General features: G+C 40.0%; 1 protein-coding gene across 5 annotated transcripts in view; it reads left to right on the top strand.

Moving 5' to 3' along the window:
* Positions 1–15,297, top strand: part of LOC148893764 (connector enhancer of kinase suppressor of ras 3-like) — a 57,129-nt gene that overhangs the window by 38,148 nt on the left and 3,684 nt on the right. For 4 of the 5 annotated variants that reach the window (XM_089003831.1, XM_089003833.1, XM_089003832.1 and 1 more), the window contains 8 exons: positions 518–555; positions 3,855–3,897; positions 8,128–8,181; positions 9,394–9,433; positions 9,748–9,917; positions 11,039–11,112; positions 11,278–11,349; positions 11,459–11,523. In XM_089003831.1, coding sequence (XP_088859957.1) covers positions 518–555; positions 3,855–3,897; positions 8,128–8,181; positions 9,394–9,433; positions 9,748–9,917; positions 11,039–11,112; positions 11,278–11,349; positions 11,459–11,523 — 556 coding nt within the window. Of the gene's footprint in view, positions 1–517; positions 556–3,854; positions 3,898–7,565; positions 7,781–8,127; positions 8,182–9,393; positions 9,434–9,747; positions 9,918–11,038; positions 11,113–11,277; positions 11,350–11,458; positions 11,524–15,297 lie in introns of those variants that run through there. The other variant, XM_089003834.1, reaches the window with a different exon arrangement.

Raw genomic sequence — 15,297 nt, 5'->3', positions numbered from 1 at the left:
TGTTTCAACTCAGGTTGTTGTCCGTGAAATATTTAAAAGTGAGGGTAGGATTACACTGCCAGGCAGCTTTTACCGCTTTTTCACTGATCAAAATGAACTTTCAACTTTAGTCTGGGTTTCTGCTGCATGTTTTTTTACTAATCTTTTCTGTTTCTCCTTCCATCTGCCTCTTGCCCATGCTTGCAGTGCTATTTTCCTGCAATCTCCAATAATTTGCACCCTTTGAAAGTCTGAGGTTTGCTTAAACACCACCCACACCTCTTTCAATCCATCGAGTTTGCAAACCACTAACTCATTATGCCAGTTGACGTCACAAACATCTGTAAGTGCAATTGCATGTGAATCACAGACCGACAGACGTAATGAAGAAACATGTTTTATTCATGTCCAAGCTGTTTTAAATGTAAATGCAAAGACTGAGATACTCAATCTAGTCATTATAATTAAAGTGAAAGTAGTGTTTCAGATTCATTCACTTCAAATGGAACATAAAGCATGAACTTTTTATGTATCGCAGGAACCCGACTGGCACTCTAGCAGGGACTTCCTCAACCGGTGAGTGTCTTTGCCCACTTTCATTAAGACATTCATGCAGTGTTCAACTCGTACATCGAATGGCAAAAACAAGAGTCACATTTTCCTTCATCAGACCGGGCGTCAGCCTGTGGATTTGTTTCAAAATGAACCACAGGATCTGTGGGTGGGCTGCTTTTACCGGGTGGGTTTTTAACATGGACAGGTGGCAAGAGCTGTGGGGAGTCGACACTGTCAGATAAAGGGTGCAATCATTGGAAGTGCCGAAATTACAGTAATTGACGTCGGATGATTAAAAATTCAAAGTTGTTTCATAAGTATGATAAATTGAGAGATTGACATCAACGGCTGGCTCTTAAATTTAGGGAAGTCAAATATCTAATAAAATAAGCGTGTACATAAACGATATATATAGCAAGAGGATTGCTATAATTTGCGAATTTAGTTGTAGCAAGACCGCTTTGGAACTGAAAACATTGGTTGCTAATTTGAATGTTTTAAACCGGATCCGCAATATTTATCAAGTGGCTTTACGGGTAGGAATAGCAGCTGTTCAATATGTGTGGACCAACAGGAATTTTCACAGTCTTTTGGATTGGACAGCTGGGCCTGGATCAATATGATTTTTTAAGCATCTCATTTAGAACTTTTTCCGATATCACTGATGTTGTTCCTGAAAAAGAAGGCCTGAATCACAACCGCTTTGAGTTCATCTCAAAATTGCTTCATGGCTCTGGTTTTTCCATACCAAACCCATCGCAAAATGCCTGTATGGGTCTGGCTGCGTGTACTGGGGCATAAGTGAAAGCAACAGAAAAAGGCCTTCCGCAAGCTGTTCTGACGACATTGATGAATGTTGATTGTTGTTGAGAAATATCAACGTGTGTCGGAATTGGGATTCAATGAAGGTTCTGTGCAACTATTCATCAATTAAAATGTCAATAGAAACATCTCAAAGGTACACCGGGAGTGGTTGTGTTCTTCCTCTTCAGAGTCTCGGAAGCACAACATCCTTCCGTGACAGATGACGACATGTGAGACTTCCCCTTTCCTCCATATTTCGTCATCCATGACACCAGTGTCTCCTCGACTCTCATTTACTGAGTCCGATGAAGCGTGACTCCCCACTTTAATGCCATGATCAATGACTCATGTCACCTTCCCACCTACATGCCTCTATTCCTGGTAGCAATAGCATCAGAGCCGATTTGCCGCCCGCTCTATCATATCAAATGACTCATATTTACAATAAATAGACGGACGCGACGCTAATCGATTGACTCATTGCCGTGGGAGTGTGCTGGCATCTAGCGTTACCGGGCAAGATGTTGGTTAAGGGCAGGGGGTATGATTGACGGGGGAATTAATTGGCCGTCATCATCATTTTAGGAGAGAAATGTGCAAAAACAAATGAGTTTTCCACATGACAGCAAATTTAATGTAACGTAGCATTCGCATGTCACACGCATCAACTTGGTTTGGCTCCATGAAGGACAAAAAGCAAACAAACATATCCTCATTGATTCATTTATTAATGGGCTTTCGTCCTTTCTTTGGCATGCATCTTAATGAATCACGTACAATTTGAAGAACTGTTTGGGGAAAGCCTTTTTTTCTTGCCCGGACGCAAAGTAATCCCCACCGTGGTGTTCTAGGCTTTTTTTAATGAAACTTGAAAGCACTGAACTCAATCCTATCAAAAACCTTCAGAATATATTTTTGATACTTGAGCAACAGTCGTGCCAGTGGGACTCATCTGTTCGTCAATTCTTAACTTGGCCTTCAGAGTTGAAAACGTTTCTTCAGACGGATGTTTCACTTCTCATCCAAGAGGCTTCGTCAGCGAACTAAAATTTTGCTGGTAGCTCTGGGCCTATATATATATACATCCCTACTGACCAGATGTGGCGGTGCCAGACCTCTGCTTTGATAGGTCCCTGCTCTAAATTGGGGGGGGGGGGGTGATGAGGTGATACCAGAGCGAATGGGGAAATCAGGCCAGTCATAGACCATAATCAGTCAGCACAATAGAAATAAGTAAATGTCGCCTCAGGTAATAGTCCTCTGGTCCCCCCAAACTTAGAGCAGGGACCTATCAAAGCAGAGGTCTGGCACCGCCACGTCTGGACAAAGCATTAGCTGATGAAGCCACTTGGATCAGAAGCGAAACGTCCGACACCTTCAAAGAAGTACAGATGACGGCTGAAGAAACATTTTCATCGATGGACCAATCCTGTACGACTGAGAGCTTACACAGACATTGGCCTTCAGAGGTTTTCCACATTCAAAAATATGAATTTAGGGGAAACAATATCTATTGGACTATAAATAGTGTAAATGGTTATAACCATTTTGGCTTATTAGTAGCATGCCTACAATCAGCACTTGTTACTTGCTGCAATGTTGGCCTATCTTCTCTCTATCTGGGAGCCTTTCCAAAATTGAAATGGGGAATAATGTTCTATTTGAGCCTTTCTGTCACAATGTGTTATCTTGTTTGTCTTTAAATGCATTCAGACAAACTATGATAATTACTCTAGCTCGACTGTATGGCTGGACCGAATACTGGATTGCATTCAGCCTTTTCTGACTGATGCTGTTGTAATTTGGGCAGAAGATTGTTGTGTGGTTCTATGTGACAGGGTGGCATGTTTTAAGCCCCTTCCTACTTTCAATCTGACAAAAACAAACAAAAAAAGAAATGGAAAGTATAGTTATCATGGTTGGAGTTTCTCTTTTCAGTTGCTTTTTTTTTTTTGTTTTCACTTTTTTCACGATTCAATTATACTTTAAATTAGCATTTTGAGCAATTCTCTTTCAAATTTTCTATAAATGATTTCTTTTATTTTGCATTGCCGTTACTTTTTTCTGTTGCAGAGTATTTTTTGTTGGAGTGTGTGATATATTTTGTTTTCATTATTAAGAGCATTCATTTTTTTGTCATTTTTAGTCCACTTTCCTTGACTCTATTAACTTGGATCAGAATAGGGTTAAGAAACTGCAACGCAGGGAAAGAAGCTTCCATTTTTGTTGCCTTAAATTACAGGGCGAGACCCATCCGAGATGCACCGTTTATTTTCAGCTTTGGGAGTCTGTTTTGCCAAGTGCATTATCAAAACCACTGGTACCAACCTACCACATTCCAACCAATAAAAAAATATTCCACAGAAACTGTCAGAATCAGACCCTGCCAGCTTGCAACAGATCGTGTGGTTTAGAGAAAGTCACATTCTGTACATCTTTGCGTGTGATGCCAATACAACACAAGTGGGACATTCAGATGTGTTCTGTCAATTAAAGTCTTCTCCTTGTTTTTGCAGGTATAATCAACCGAATATACGATCCTGGTCCTTCTCTCAAGCTGTAAGTACGCATGGTCTCTGTCAAAAGAAAACAAAATTGTAGGTCACTTTTGAAAATGTGATTTGAGATAGATGGACAGTACGTAGATTGATGTAGTGAGTGCCAGTTTAAACATTAACTATGGTGTAAAATGTATATTTTATACTTAAGCTTTGTGTTGGGGCAAAACTTGCACACTAAAATGGGTTTGAAAACTTATATTGTGAAAAAAATGACAACACTTGCATATGTGGACTGAATGTCATTTTACTGGCGGCCCCTCTTTTTTTTAGAGTGCTCTAGTTTAGAAAAAAGAACTTTTGTGTTTGTGTGTGGGGATGGGGTCGTGTGAGAAACCAACTTTAGTGCAGTATTTTGTTTGCGGCTTTACTAATAGTCAGGAAATATATAGGAGAGCGACAAAGTGAGGAGACGAGATTGTGATATCATGACCAGCCCCCCCTTACACATTCTCTCGAAGAATAGCCTCTCTGTCAGTCCTTTCTCTCACACACTTGGTTTCAGGTCAGGAAGGGTGTAGAGTGGTGTTGTGGGTGTAGGGTACAAAAATATGTGCTGTGACACTTCCCTGCATGAATCATGTTAGGAGATTGAGCGCTACAATGGTGTGACCAATCAGAACTCTCGGGAATCCTTTAGGCCTCTTGAAACTCTGTTGTACAGAAATGCTTCATGATGGAGTTGTACACAGATACTGAAAAGACAACCGACACCATTTTTTTGTTTCCTAAAGGACATCAGAAAAACGTTTTAGAGCATCTAAAATACCCAAAACACGCAGGCTGGTATTTTTAGTCAAATGCAAAACACCAATAAAAATGATTTGGTGTCCCAAAACTACTTCAAAATGACCTCAGAAAGTTTCAGTTTCAGAAGGTCCCGCCCCCTTGTTCGTGACATCACACCAGGATGTCTTGCCTTGCGGGAGAATCAAAACAATGGCTTCAGATTTGGAGAAGATGCTTCCTTGTTACTCATTCAGTTATGAATACAATTCAAATATTTCTGAAGAGGAAAGCATAAATGTTTGCAATCGATTCAAGAAGTCCTTCTGTCTCATTTTGATGCGTCTGGACTCCAATGTAGCGCCCAGAAAATGCACAATATGGCGCCCAAGCTCCGTTGAAAATGGGCTGATTTGTCTGCTGGGAATTTGTGTCAACTAGTATCAAATAGTAGTCTTGGTGCAACACACAACGATTCACCATCGCGTTATTTATGTTTTTTCCTTCTAATTTCGCCATCAACATGAAGTTTTCAGACCAAACAAAGTACCCAAAATGCGTTGCGTGTCGTTTTCTAGGTCAGGGGCGTTCCAGACGTGATGTCACGTCAGGCATCGAAAACAAGACTTCCTGAATATTCAGCACGAGTCTTCAAATGTAAAATATAGCTATATGCCGTGGAATCTTTGTAAAATACGCTCAGTTCACGTCATTTGAAGTGATGTTACAAATTATGGACACAATTTGTCTGGAGGTGTCGGTTGAAACGAAAGAATGTGTGTAAAAGATGTTGAAATGAAATGCTCCATTACGACACAAAACGGTAAATGTACAGTTCATGTAGTATGCCCTCCCAAACAAGAGGGCATACTAGTTCAATGCCTGTCTTTGGAATGTGTGAGTAAATCGGGGTACTCGTAGAAAACCCACGCAAGCACGAGGAGAACATGCAACTTCAAGACAGGAAGGCCGGAACTGGAATCAAACCTGGTATTTCTGCATTGTATGGTTGACGCTAACCACTGGACTATGGGCCGTCAGATAAGACAATTGAAATTTAAGGATCAAAACAAAACACTAATACTGTACAAAAAATATCACAGGACGAATTCACATGACTAATGCACAGAGATACATCAAGGTGGCAAAATAGCATGTGAGAGCAAATATGGAAATTGTCATTTCAAATCCACCTCGATTTGTGTTGGCATGATATGCCTATTTAAATTGAAGTTGAGTCCAATACAGGATTTGTGAATGCACCTGTCTGTCTACCTTCATTCTAGTAAAGAGATATAAAGCGCTGCATACATTGACATGGGAGCAAGGGAGCCTACATGATTTTGTGATGCAAGGCAATGAGAGGATCACACATTCACTGTTATTCTTGGTCTGTTTTGAAATGGCTTTATTTAAAAGTGGCTTGTAGATGACTTTGTTTCAGTAGCAATCGTTGAGGAAAAACATAAGAATTGTTGGGTTATCTCATGACTCTTAATTGTCCACGGGTGTAATTGTTTTGAAATTCAGTGTGAATTTTACTTTTTAGTGTCAAATGATATCATTACGGTGCAGTAAAGTACTTAAATTATGTTACTTTGACACAGATTCGAAGCTATTTGCTAAACAGAAACTAAATGTATGTGACTTGGAGACAGATTTGAAGCAAATCTGTTAGAGAAACAAAAAAAATGTATTTTGAAAGTATTGTCATTATTTTGACATTCCCACCACGTTTGCTTTGACTTCCTCTTACATGTTCGTGCCCGAAGCTTTTGAACTTGCAGCGACACCCAGTGGCAAACAATCGTGTCGTTGTTTGAGAAATGTTTTCTCCGAATGTGACGTACAATTACTTCGTTTGAAACTTTCCTTTATCCCAGTGCATTGTACGAAACGCACTTTACTTTCATGTTTAGAGTAAATCACCTGAAACAAGGCCACATTTTGGCGCTTTCTGTTGTCCGACATACTTGCCAAAGTTTGGTCGAAATTGGAGCGCGGTTTTCGGCCTACGCTCCTGTCGTTGACGATGTGGTGGCAGGTACGGTATGTTTGGTCGTTTACAAACATGTGTCCACTAATTTTGACTTGTGGGATTGCACGGTCGACAGGCAATTATTACCTTTTGTAAAATGCCATGATTTGTTTTGCTAAATCGATGAAATGCAAAGTATTTTGGTGGTGATGTTTAGACCCTCTAAGTTTAAAAGAACTACATTTGGCACCTTCATTTTGTATCCTCACAAAGCCTTTTTTATGTAGGGAACATGGACAAATAATTTGACGTAGGCGTATGGGGTTGTGTGTGCGTGTGTGTATGTTTGTTAGTTTTTTTTTTTTTTACTTTTTACTATCTCCCTGAATTTTTAGTGCAGTGAACGATATTATCCATAAATCCGTATTTTGGGTTCTTCTCGTCTGCTTCGGGGGAGAAGTACTCTTCCGTTTTGTTTGGTTCTGTTGTTTGGTGTTGCGATGATCGCCCGCTGGTGGCCTAACTGGCTCATGACACCCGGAAATATGCCAAAATTGTTTGTTCTTTTGCAACATCATGAAGTTGGCTTGATGCATGGGGTAAAGCGTTTTGAGGAAAGATACTGATAATCTAATTATTAAGCACTTTTAACAGGTATGAGTTGTGTTGTTCTCTTTGACATAACTGTTTGGGTATTCATTTAAAATATCTTCCTGACAGCCGGGTGTGTCCTGACAATGGTATGCAATTTTATACATTCACATAATGTGTTAATTGTTTTTGAATATCCTCACAACAGAACATGCATTTTTAGGATCTTATGATAGTATCAGTATTGGCAACTTTAAAATAAGGAACTAAAGTTTGCGAAGGAAGTGAGTCAAGTGAGCGCTTTGATTTCTCAACATGTCACCATTACCCATTACTGACGTTGATCAATTGAGAAGTACTAAACGCCCTGCGTCCGACCATATTGCTAAGACATTAATCACTAACATTTGGCGGTGTGACATTGAAACAAGGAGTGAGGATACTGATGAGCGCTGAGCAGCGCTTTGTGTCATAGACTGCTGATAGTGCATCTTGAAGGCTGTGAGTGAATGCTGCTTTTGTCCATTTTGACTTTCAACATGTTTTTTCTTCAGTTGACATGATCAAACATTACCAACACCTTGTCAAAGTAGGTAATGTTAACCTGAATGTGGGTTCTTTTTTGTTAGTTAATTTTTACTAATCAGTGTTGGGGAGGGAAAAAAATCTTGCCTTTTTTCATCTTTGTGTTATTGGATATCTTCTAATACACACGACAAAACTCCTGTACACTGCCATTTTAACGAGTTCTGCATTTATGTATGGTTTGAAAAGGGTCTGAGTTCATCTGAGTGGTTTTTTTTTGTACTACAGTACTTTGAAATATTTTCGCTCAGAGCCTTTAGACAACTAACTGCCTATTAAGAAATTAGTTGTAAAAGTGCTTCCCATTTTTTAGCAAGTGATTTATTGTGTGTTTTTTGTCTTCTTGACCAGGCTGCTTTTCCCATATCGGTGTCACCCTCAATGGCTGCTGATGATTACAACCCTGTAAGTTATTTTCATTGATTTGTTTTATTTGCATGTGTATGGGTGTGGTGAATGTTTTGGGAGCCAACATGGTTTGAGCCAGTAAAGTCTCGTTATATCGATATTCAAGGGAGTCCGAAAAAATATTGATATAACCGGGACTATCGATATATCCGACCCTGTTTGCATGTAATTTTCTCCGTGCGTGCATAGAAATAGTATCGATATAACCGGGACTATCAATATATCCGATATCGATATAACGAGACTTTACTGTATTTTATTGATCGCAATGCAGGCCCGCATTTTCTCGGCAAAGGGCTTCTAACTGATTTCCATATGTTGTTGATGACTTTATGTATTTGTTGCTAATCTGAGATTATATTTGATATTTTTGTAAATGTATATTATGAAATATAGTATTTTTTCTAGTTTAGTAAATTTTCAACTTGAGACGAACCAAATAATAATAATAATACATTTCATTTATAAGCGCCTTTCAAAACTCTCAAGGACACTTTACACACACAGGATATTTTTTCTGTGGCGCCAGCGTTCACTCAACCCGGAAGTAACATAAAGTAAAAAACAAACAAACAAACAAACAAAAAAAACTAACAAATAATATGATAGTCACCAATTTACATGTTTTGTTAAAAAGGTTAGGGGAAAACCGGCATATATTGAGGTGGAATTTTCTGTCTGATATATCAATCTGGGTGAGAAAAAGGAAATATTTTCTTTGGCAACTTTTTTTGATTGATTGTACCAAATATTGCTGTGTTAGCAGTTGTTAGATAAACGAAACCATTTTCCAAATATAATCTCCATCTGATCGATTTAATTTCACAAGACAAATCATCTTCAGATTATATTGAGAATCAATGCTTGTCATTTTTGTCATTTAATAAAAGGTCTAAAGACTACTCGTGTACTCAAATGTTGGTATCTTATGCCTTATTGGAAAGTCGAACCATAGCTGAATAAAGCAGAAAGTCGAGGCGCAGTTGAGGATCCTCATCGTTGTGCACGTACACATGCGTACGTGAGTGACAGAGAGTAACGGAGGGGTGGGGAGTGAATAGAGAGAGAGAATGCATGTGACATTTGCAGTGTGAAACAGGATGTTCCACACAGCCTCTTCTTGTGTGCTGCTGGGTTTTGGTTAGTATGCTCTTAAATTCACCGACTGTCCCTGTCACTCTGTGCCCTTCATGTATTACACTTCAAAAGGTCTCTCTGCGACAAAAGTCCAAGAAGAAGAGCCGCGGAGGTAAGTCGTCACTTTCCTAACCACATCAGTATGTCTGCCGGGTCCCTCAAGTGTCATTCGCAGCCACTGTTTGGTTGGTTCAATTTCAGGTTTTATCCTTTGTAGACAGTAAGTGTTCCTTCATATATCATTATCATAGCTAGATTAATCTCTGAAAATGTAGGCTGGTGTTTATAGGTTTAAAACAAAACTGAAGGCACAGTTATAAAATTTTGGCTGGCTAATTTCAGGTCACCGGAAACATTTGAGCTTCCACACATTATAGAACTTGTGAAAGTGTGCGGTATCTTATTGTGGCTTTTGTGTGCGCTCAGGCAATGGTGCGATGAGTAGGCGGCGGGTGTCAGTCAAAGAGCTGGGTCAGCCAGACCACCAAGGTTGGTTGTACAAGAAGAAAGAGGGCAAAGGTTTCCTGGGTATCAAATGGAAGAAGTTCTGGTTCGTCCTAAAGAAGACTGCACTATATTGGTACACAAATGTGCAGGTGAGAATGCCCTCATTTTCTTCCTACTGAACATGTAAAACCCATTTGAATGGCTCTCTGGTTGACGATTAATCAATTCACAAATATTGAGCTGCACAGTATTGGATGGAATGTTTTCATCTTTAGGGAAGCGCTGTCTGAAATGGCATATACATGAATTGACGAAGAGAGCCCGCCCCTGTCAATTAAATATACCAGTTAGATATTGCTCCATAAACAGTATGTGTAGGCTTAATGCACAAATAAAATAAAATAAACAAAATTAAAATGTTCAGCTGCCACATGTCATGGTTGTAATTTGCAGCCACGGAGCATTCAGCATGGATGCGTCTCACCCACTGCGATGATGCACACGAACACAGCTGCCACTTCGTCAGCCTATTTCAAAAGTCACTAGTGCTAGAGTTCAAATCAAGAAATAATTGAAACTCTAATGAAAAGGAGGGAAGGTGCCGCGTTGATTTTTTTTACTTGCAAGGTGAATAAACAAGAGAGTACAGAGTACAGTGTTCTTTCTCACCTATTCTAAACAATCTCTCTACCCCCTTCCCTTTTATTAACATCGGTGACTGGCCTTGATAGATAGTTTCTCGTAAACAAATTATTTTATTCTAATCAAAGTTTCAGCTGGGTCACTCTGGCATCCAAATGAAGATTAGCTGGGTTCCAAGAGATTCATCTTCACTTCTTTCCTTCAGTCCTTCCTGAGTAGGAACATCTTCACAGCACACATGTATAGTTCGTTGAATGATTAACTGGGAATGTGAAAGACGAAGAAGGAAGGTGAATGTGTGAGTACATGTGTAGTTACACGTGTGAGTATTTTTATTATCAGCATAAGATTATTAATTGCCAGCATAATCAATGTATCATAAGCAAATTTACAACTAAAAACAATAAGCCTAACAACTAGCATGTTGTATCACTGTGGTTCCTGAAGCAGACGCTGCTTGGGTCTGATAATTACACCTCTGTTCCTAGTAGGTTTTATTTACTGTCAAACACACTGTAGGAGAAATTTGAAGAAGTAGTGGACGGCAGGCGGCTTTGTCAGGAAGTGGCTTGAAGTCATGAGTTGATCTTGTTTTCAAGCTAACTGTTGTTCAATGTTTGTGTTGCAGGCGGAGAAAGCAGAGGGCTACATTGACCTCACCAACTTTATGATCGACCGAGCCATTGAGTGCAAGAAGAAACAGTGAGTATGCAGGCAGTTAGAACAATGGCTTCAATGTCCCTCCACATAATAATGAGATGCCTCCCACATTACTACCTGTAAACTTCATGGAAATTAACTTTTAGTTTCTTTCTTTGTGCTCTAGTTTGACATCCCATCTCAACCCTTGACTCTTTTTTTTTGCAGCGCATTCAAAGCCTGCCACCCACAAGTTATGATGTTTTATTTTGCTGCTGAGAACCATGAAGAAATGAATGTGTAAGTAATACTAAGTACAATTGGGAATCTACTGCATTTAAAAAATATATGTAAAATCAAATTTAATGTTCAAATCCAGCTGAGTGAAATCTGCGTACCTGTATTACAGATGGTTGAATAAGCTCGGGCTTGCCTCCATTCATTATGAGCCCACGGAACAAAACACAGCAGCTGGTGAGCTTCTATTAAAAAAAATGTTCATGATAATGTATGATCTCAAATGAAACATTTTATCATTTGAAATGTGTCAAAGTGTATTTTTTTTTTTTTTTTGATTAATGAATGGCCACAAAGCGCAATTCTGTAGCACACAAATAATCAATCCCATTTGTGTATGATACTAGTGTTTGAAATAACGTCTGCCCGGAGGCCCAGGGCGTGCAACTTTTACGTCGGGTGTACAACTTTCAAAACGTCTCGGTCCGGGTGGCTGACAGCTTCTTCAAGAGGGGCAAAAAAAAATCAAATCAAACGTTTGTTTTAATCAATAAAGCAAAAGCTACAAGCAAACCGCTACAAGCCTCCTCTTTCTAAGCGCCTTTCAAAACTCAAGTAACTGTACACTTTACAGTCACGGTATTGTCCGAAGCACAAAACAAGCTTCTAATTGGCTGCCTTGCCGAATATGCAAATTGCCAAACGAACTATACCGTGACTGTAATTTGCACTTGAGAATTTTGAAAGCCGCTTAGAAAGAGGAGTCCATGTGGCTTTGAGCAGGCAACGCAAACACTGCATTGTGCACCATGACGACAACTGGAGCAAAATCTTCAGCAAGGGATACTTACCATAAATTAAGCAAGGGAGCATTTGTGGTAGGTACTTCCTTAATTTAAAAAAATCCTTTATACTTCGCAATGATGTTTTTTTTTTGTTTTTGTTTTTTTTTTGCGATTCGTCGTCTTATTGTGTTTCATGTTAAAAAAGAAAAAGGGGGCAGGAAACTTCATGGAATGAAGGCAACTTTTCAGAGTTTTCTGTCCAGGATTCCGTTAACATTTTGTCATGAGCTTCACACACTGATGATACATTTGAATACATTCTTTTGTGTTCGTATTTAAAAAGAAATCAAATACAGAAAATAATTCTGCATTTGTATGCTAAATTATATATACTGCTGAACATCAACTGAAATCACTTGTAATCCATAAAAGTACTTTTAACTCATTCACTGCCATTCACAAATGTATGTCTTTTGTTTTTTCTTGCTTGGGTCCCGATAATCGCTGGCCAGACCTCTGGCTATGTCCTTTTCCCTTCCACAAGGGTGCATCATTTCCTTTTTTTCCTATGTTAGCGTTTTGTTCCAACTTCAGCTGTTGTTAAAGCGCTATATAAACCACTATGTATGTATTGGATTGAATTTGCCTTTATTAGTCTTGCAGTGGAGAAATTTACATATCACAGCAGCAAAGTTATGAAAGGAATGAAAGTAGAAAAACAAAATACATGAGCTGCTGGAAAGGCAGCCAATTTTATTGCAATGTATTTTAGACAGCCGCCCTCATCTCAAGCTTATATAACTCTAGACACCAATTTAGGTATATATATATATATATATATATATATATATATATATATATATATATATATATATATATATATATATATATATATGACAAGATGGTAATGGCCAACCAACCAGATATCGTGGTCATAGATGAAGGGGAAAGGAAAGCCGTTGTCGTGGATGTAGCGGTCCCGAGTGATGGGAACATCAGAAAGAAGGAACATGAGAAAATCGAGAAATACCAAGGGCTCAGAGAGGAGCTGGAGAGAGCCTGGAAGGTAAAGGTGACAGTCGTGCCTGTGGTGGTCGGAGCACTTGGGGCAGTGACCCCCAAACTCGACGAGTGGTTGCAACAGATCCCGGGAACAACATCGGATATCTCGGTCCAGAAAAGCACGGTGCTGGGAACAGCACGGATACTGCGCAGAACCCTCAAGCTTCCTGGCCTCTGGTAGAGGACCCGAGCTGAAATGGGGACAGACACCACCCATGGTGGCTGAGACGAGGATTTATATATATATATATATATATATATATATATATATATATATATATATATATATATATATGCTGAAGCACTCGAAACTGCCAAACAAAGGCTCCAGGCCTTGTCCAGTCGCCTAAAGAGGTACACGAAAGAGAATGAGGCCAGAAGAATAAACGGGCTGTTCGCAACACAACCTGCGAAAGTGTACGCTCAGTGGCAGGGTTCTAACAGCAGAGCAGACCCTCCAAGGCTGGAAACTGAAAGATACTGGAAAGGCATATGGGAGAAGGAAGTCGCACATAACAGCAGTGCACAATGGCTGGTGACTCTGAAAGAGGAGCACAGCAACCTCCCTGAACAGAACTCAGTTACCATCACAGCGGCAGATATACAAGGAAGAGTCTCAGGTATGAAAAACTGGACGGCACTGGTCCACACCTACTGGCACTGATCCACACCTACTGGCACTGATCCACACCTACTGGCTAAAGAAACTCACAGCTCTCCACGAGCGCCTAGCAGCACAAATGAACCAGTTGCTGATGGATGGGACTCACCCAGGATGGCTAACCGAAGGGCGAACAATCCTGATAATGAAGGATTCCTCAAAGGGTGCAGTTCCTTCCAACTATCGACCAATAACCTGTCTCTCCACAACATGGAAGCTCATGTCAGGCATCACTGCGGCTAAGATAAGTGGACACATGGATCAATACATGAGCAAAGCACAGAAAGGCATTAGTAGAGATACTAGAGGTGCCAAACATCAGCTGCTGGTTGACAGAACAGTCACTCAAGACTTTAGGTCCCGACATATCAACCTGTGCACAGCCTGGATTGATTACAAGAAAGCATATAACTCGATGCCACACACATGGATCCCTGAATGCTTGGAGTTGTATAAGGTCAACAGGACCCTGAGAGCCTTCGTTGCAAACTCGATGAGGATGTGTAAAACCACACTTGAAGCCAATGGCAAGCCACTAACGCATGTGTCCATCAAATGTGGCATATACCAAGGTGATGCACTCTCCCCACTGCTGTTCTGCATAGGACTGAACCCCCTCAGCCAGATAATCGCGAAGACAGGCTATGGATACCGCCTCAGAAATGGAGCTACGATCAGTCACCTCCTCTACATGGATGACATAAAGCTGTATGCTAAGAGCGAAAGGGACATAGACTCCCTGATCCACACAACCAGGATCTACAGCAGTGATATCGGAATGTCATTCGGGCTGGAGAAATGTAGTCGAATGGTGACTAAGAGGGTCAAGGTAGTCCACACTGAAGGGGTCTCCCTCCCTGAAGGAACAATAGCAGACATTGAAAACAGCTACAAGTACCTCGGTATACCACAGGCCAATGGCAACCTCGAACTAGCAACAAGGAAAGCGGCTACGACCAAATACCTCCAGCGGGTGAGGCAAGTCCTCAGAAGCCAGCTCAATGGCAAGAACAAGACCCGGGCAATAAACAGCTATGCCCTGCCAGTGATCAGATACCCTGCAGGAATAATAAGGTGGCCAAAGGAAGAGATTCAAACCACGGATGTTAAGACCCGAAAACTCCTCACCATGCACGGAGGGTTCCATCCCAAGTCTATATCCTAAGTCATATATATATATATATATATATATATATATATATATATATATATATATATATATATATATATATATATATATATATATATATATATATATATATATCAGAATCAGAATACCTTTATTCGTCCCGCAATGGGGAAATTTGCAGTCCACAGCAGCAATTGAAGAGGGATGGGGTTGGAGTGGGAGTGAAAGGATAGAAAACAAGATATTCTAAGCATAACAAAATAAAAATGTCAACTGCATACTGTGCAAATGTAGATGTGCAAAAAACGTTCTATAAACAAGACTGTACATAGTGCAGAATCAAGAAATGCATTTAGATATATTGCAACAACCCA

This window comes from Hippocampus bargibanti, linkage group LG09 (genome assembly GCF_051943395.1).
Source record: "Hippocampus bargibanti isolate YZ-2025 linkage group LG09, ASM5194339v1, whole genome shotgun sequence".
NCBI classification, from domain to species: domain Eukaryota; kingdom Metazoa; phylum Chordata; class Actinopteri; order Syngnathiformes; family Syngnathidae; genus Hippocampus; species Hippocampus bargibanti.
The sequence above is the reverse complement of the archived record's forward strand: the minus strand, read 5'-3'. Positions and strand labels throughout refer to the sequence as shown.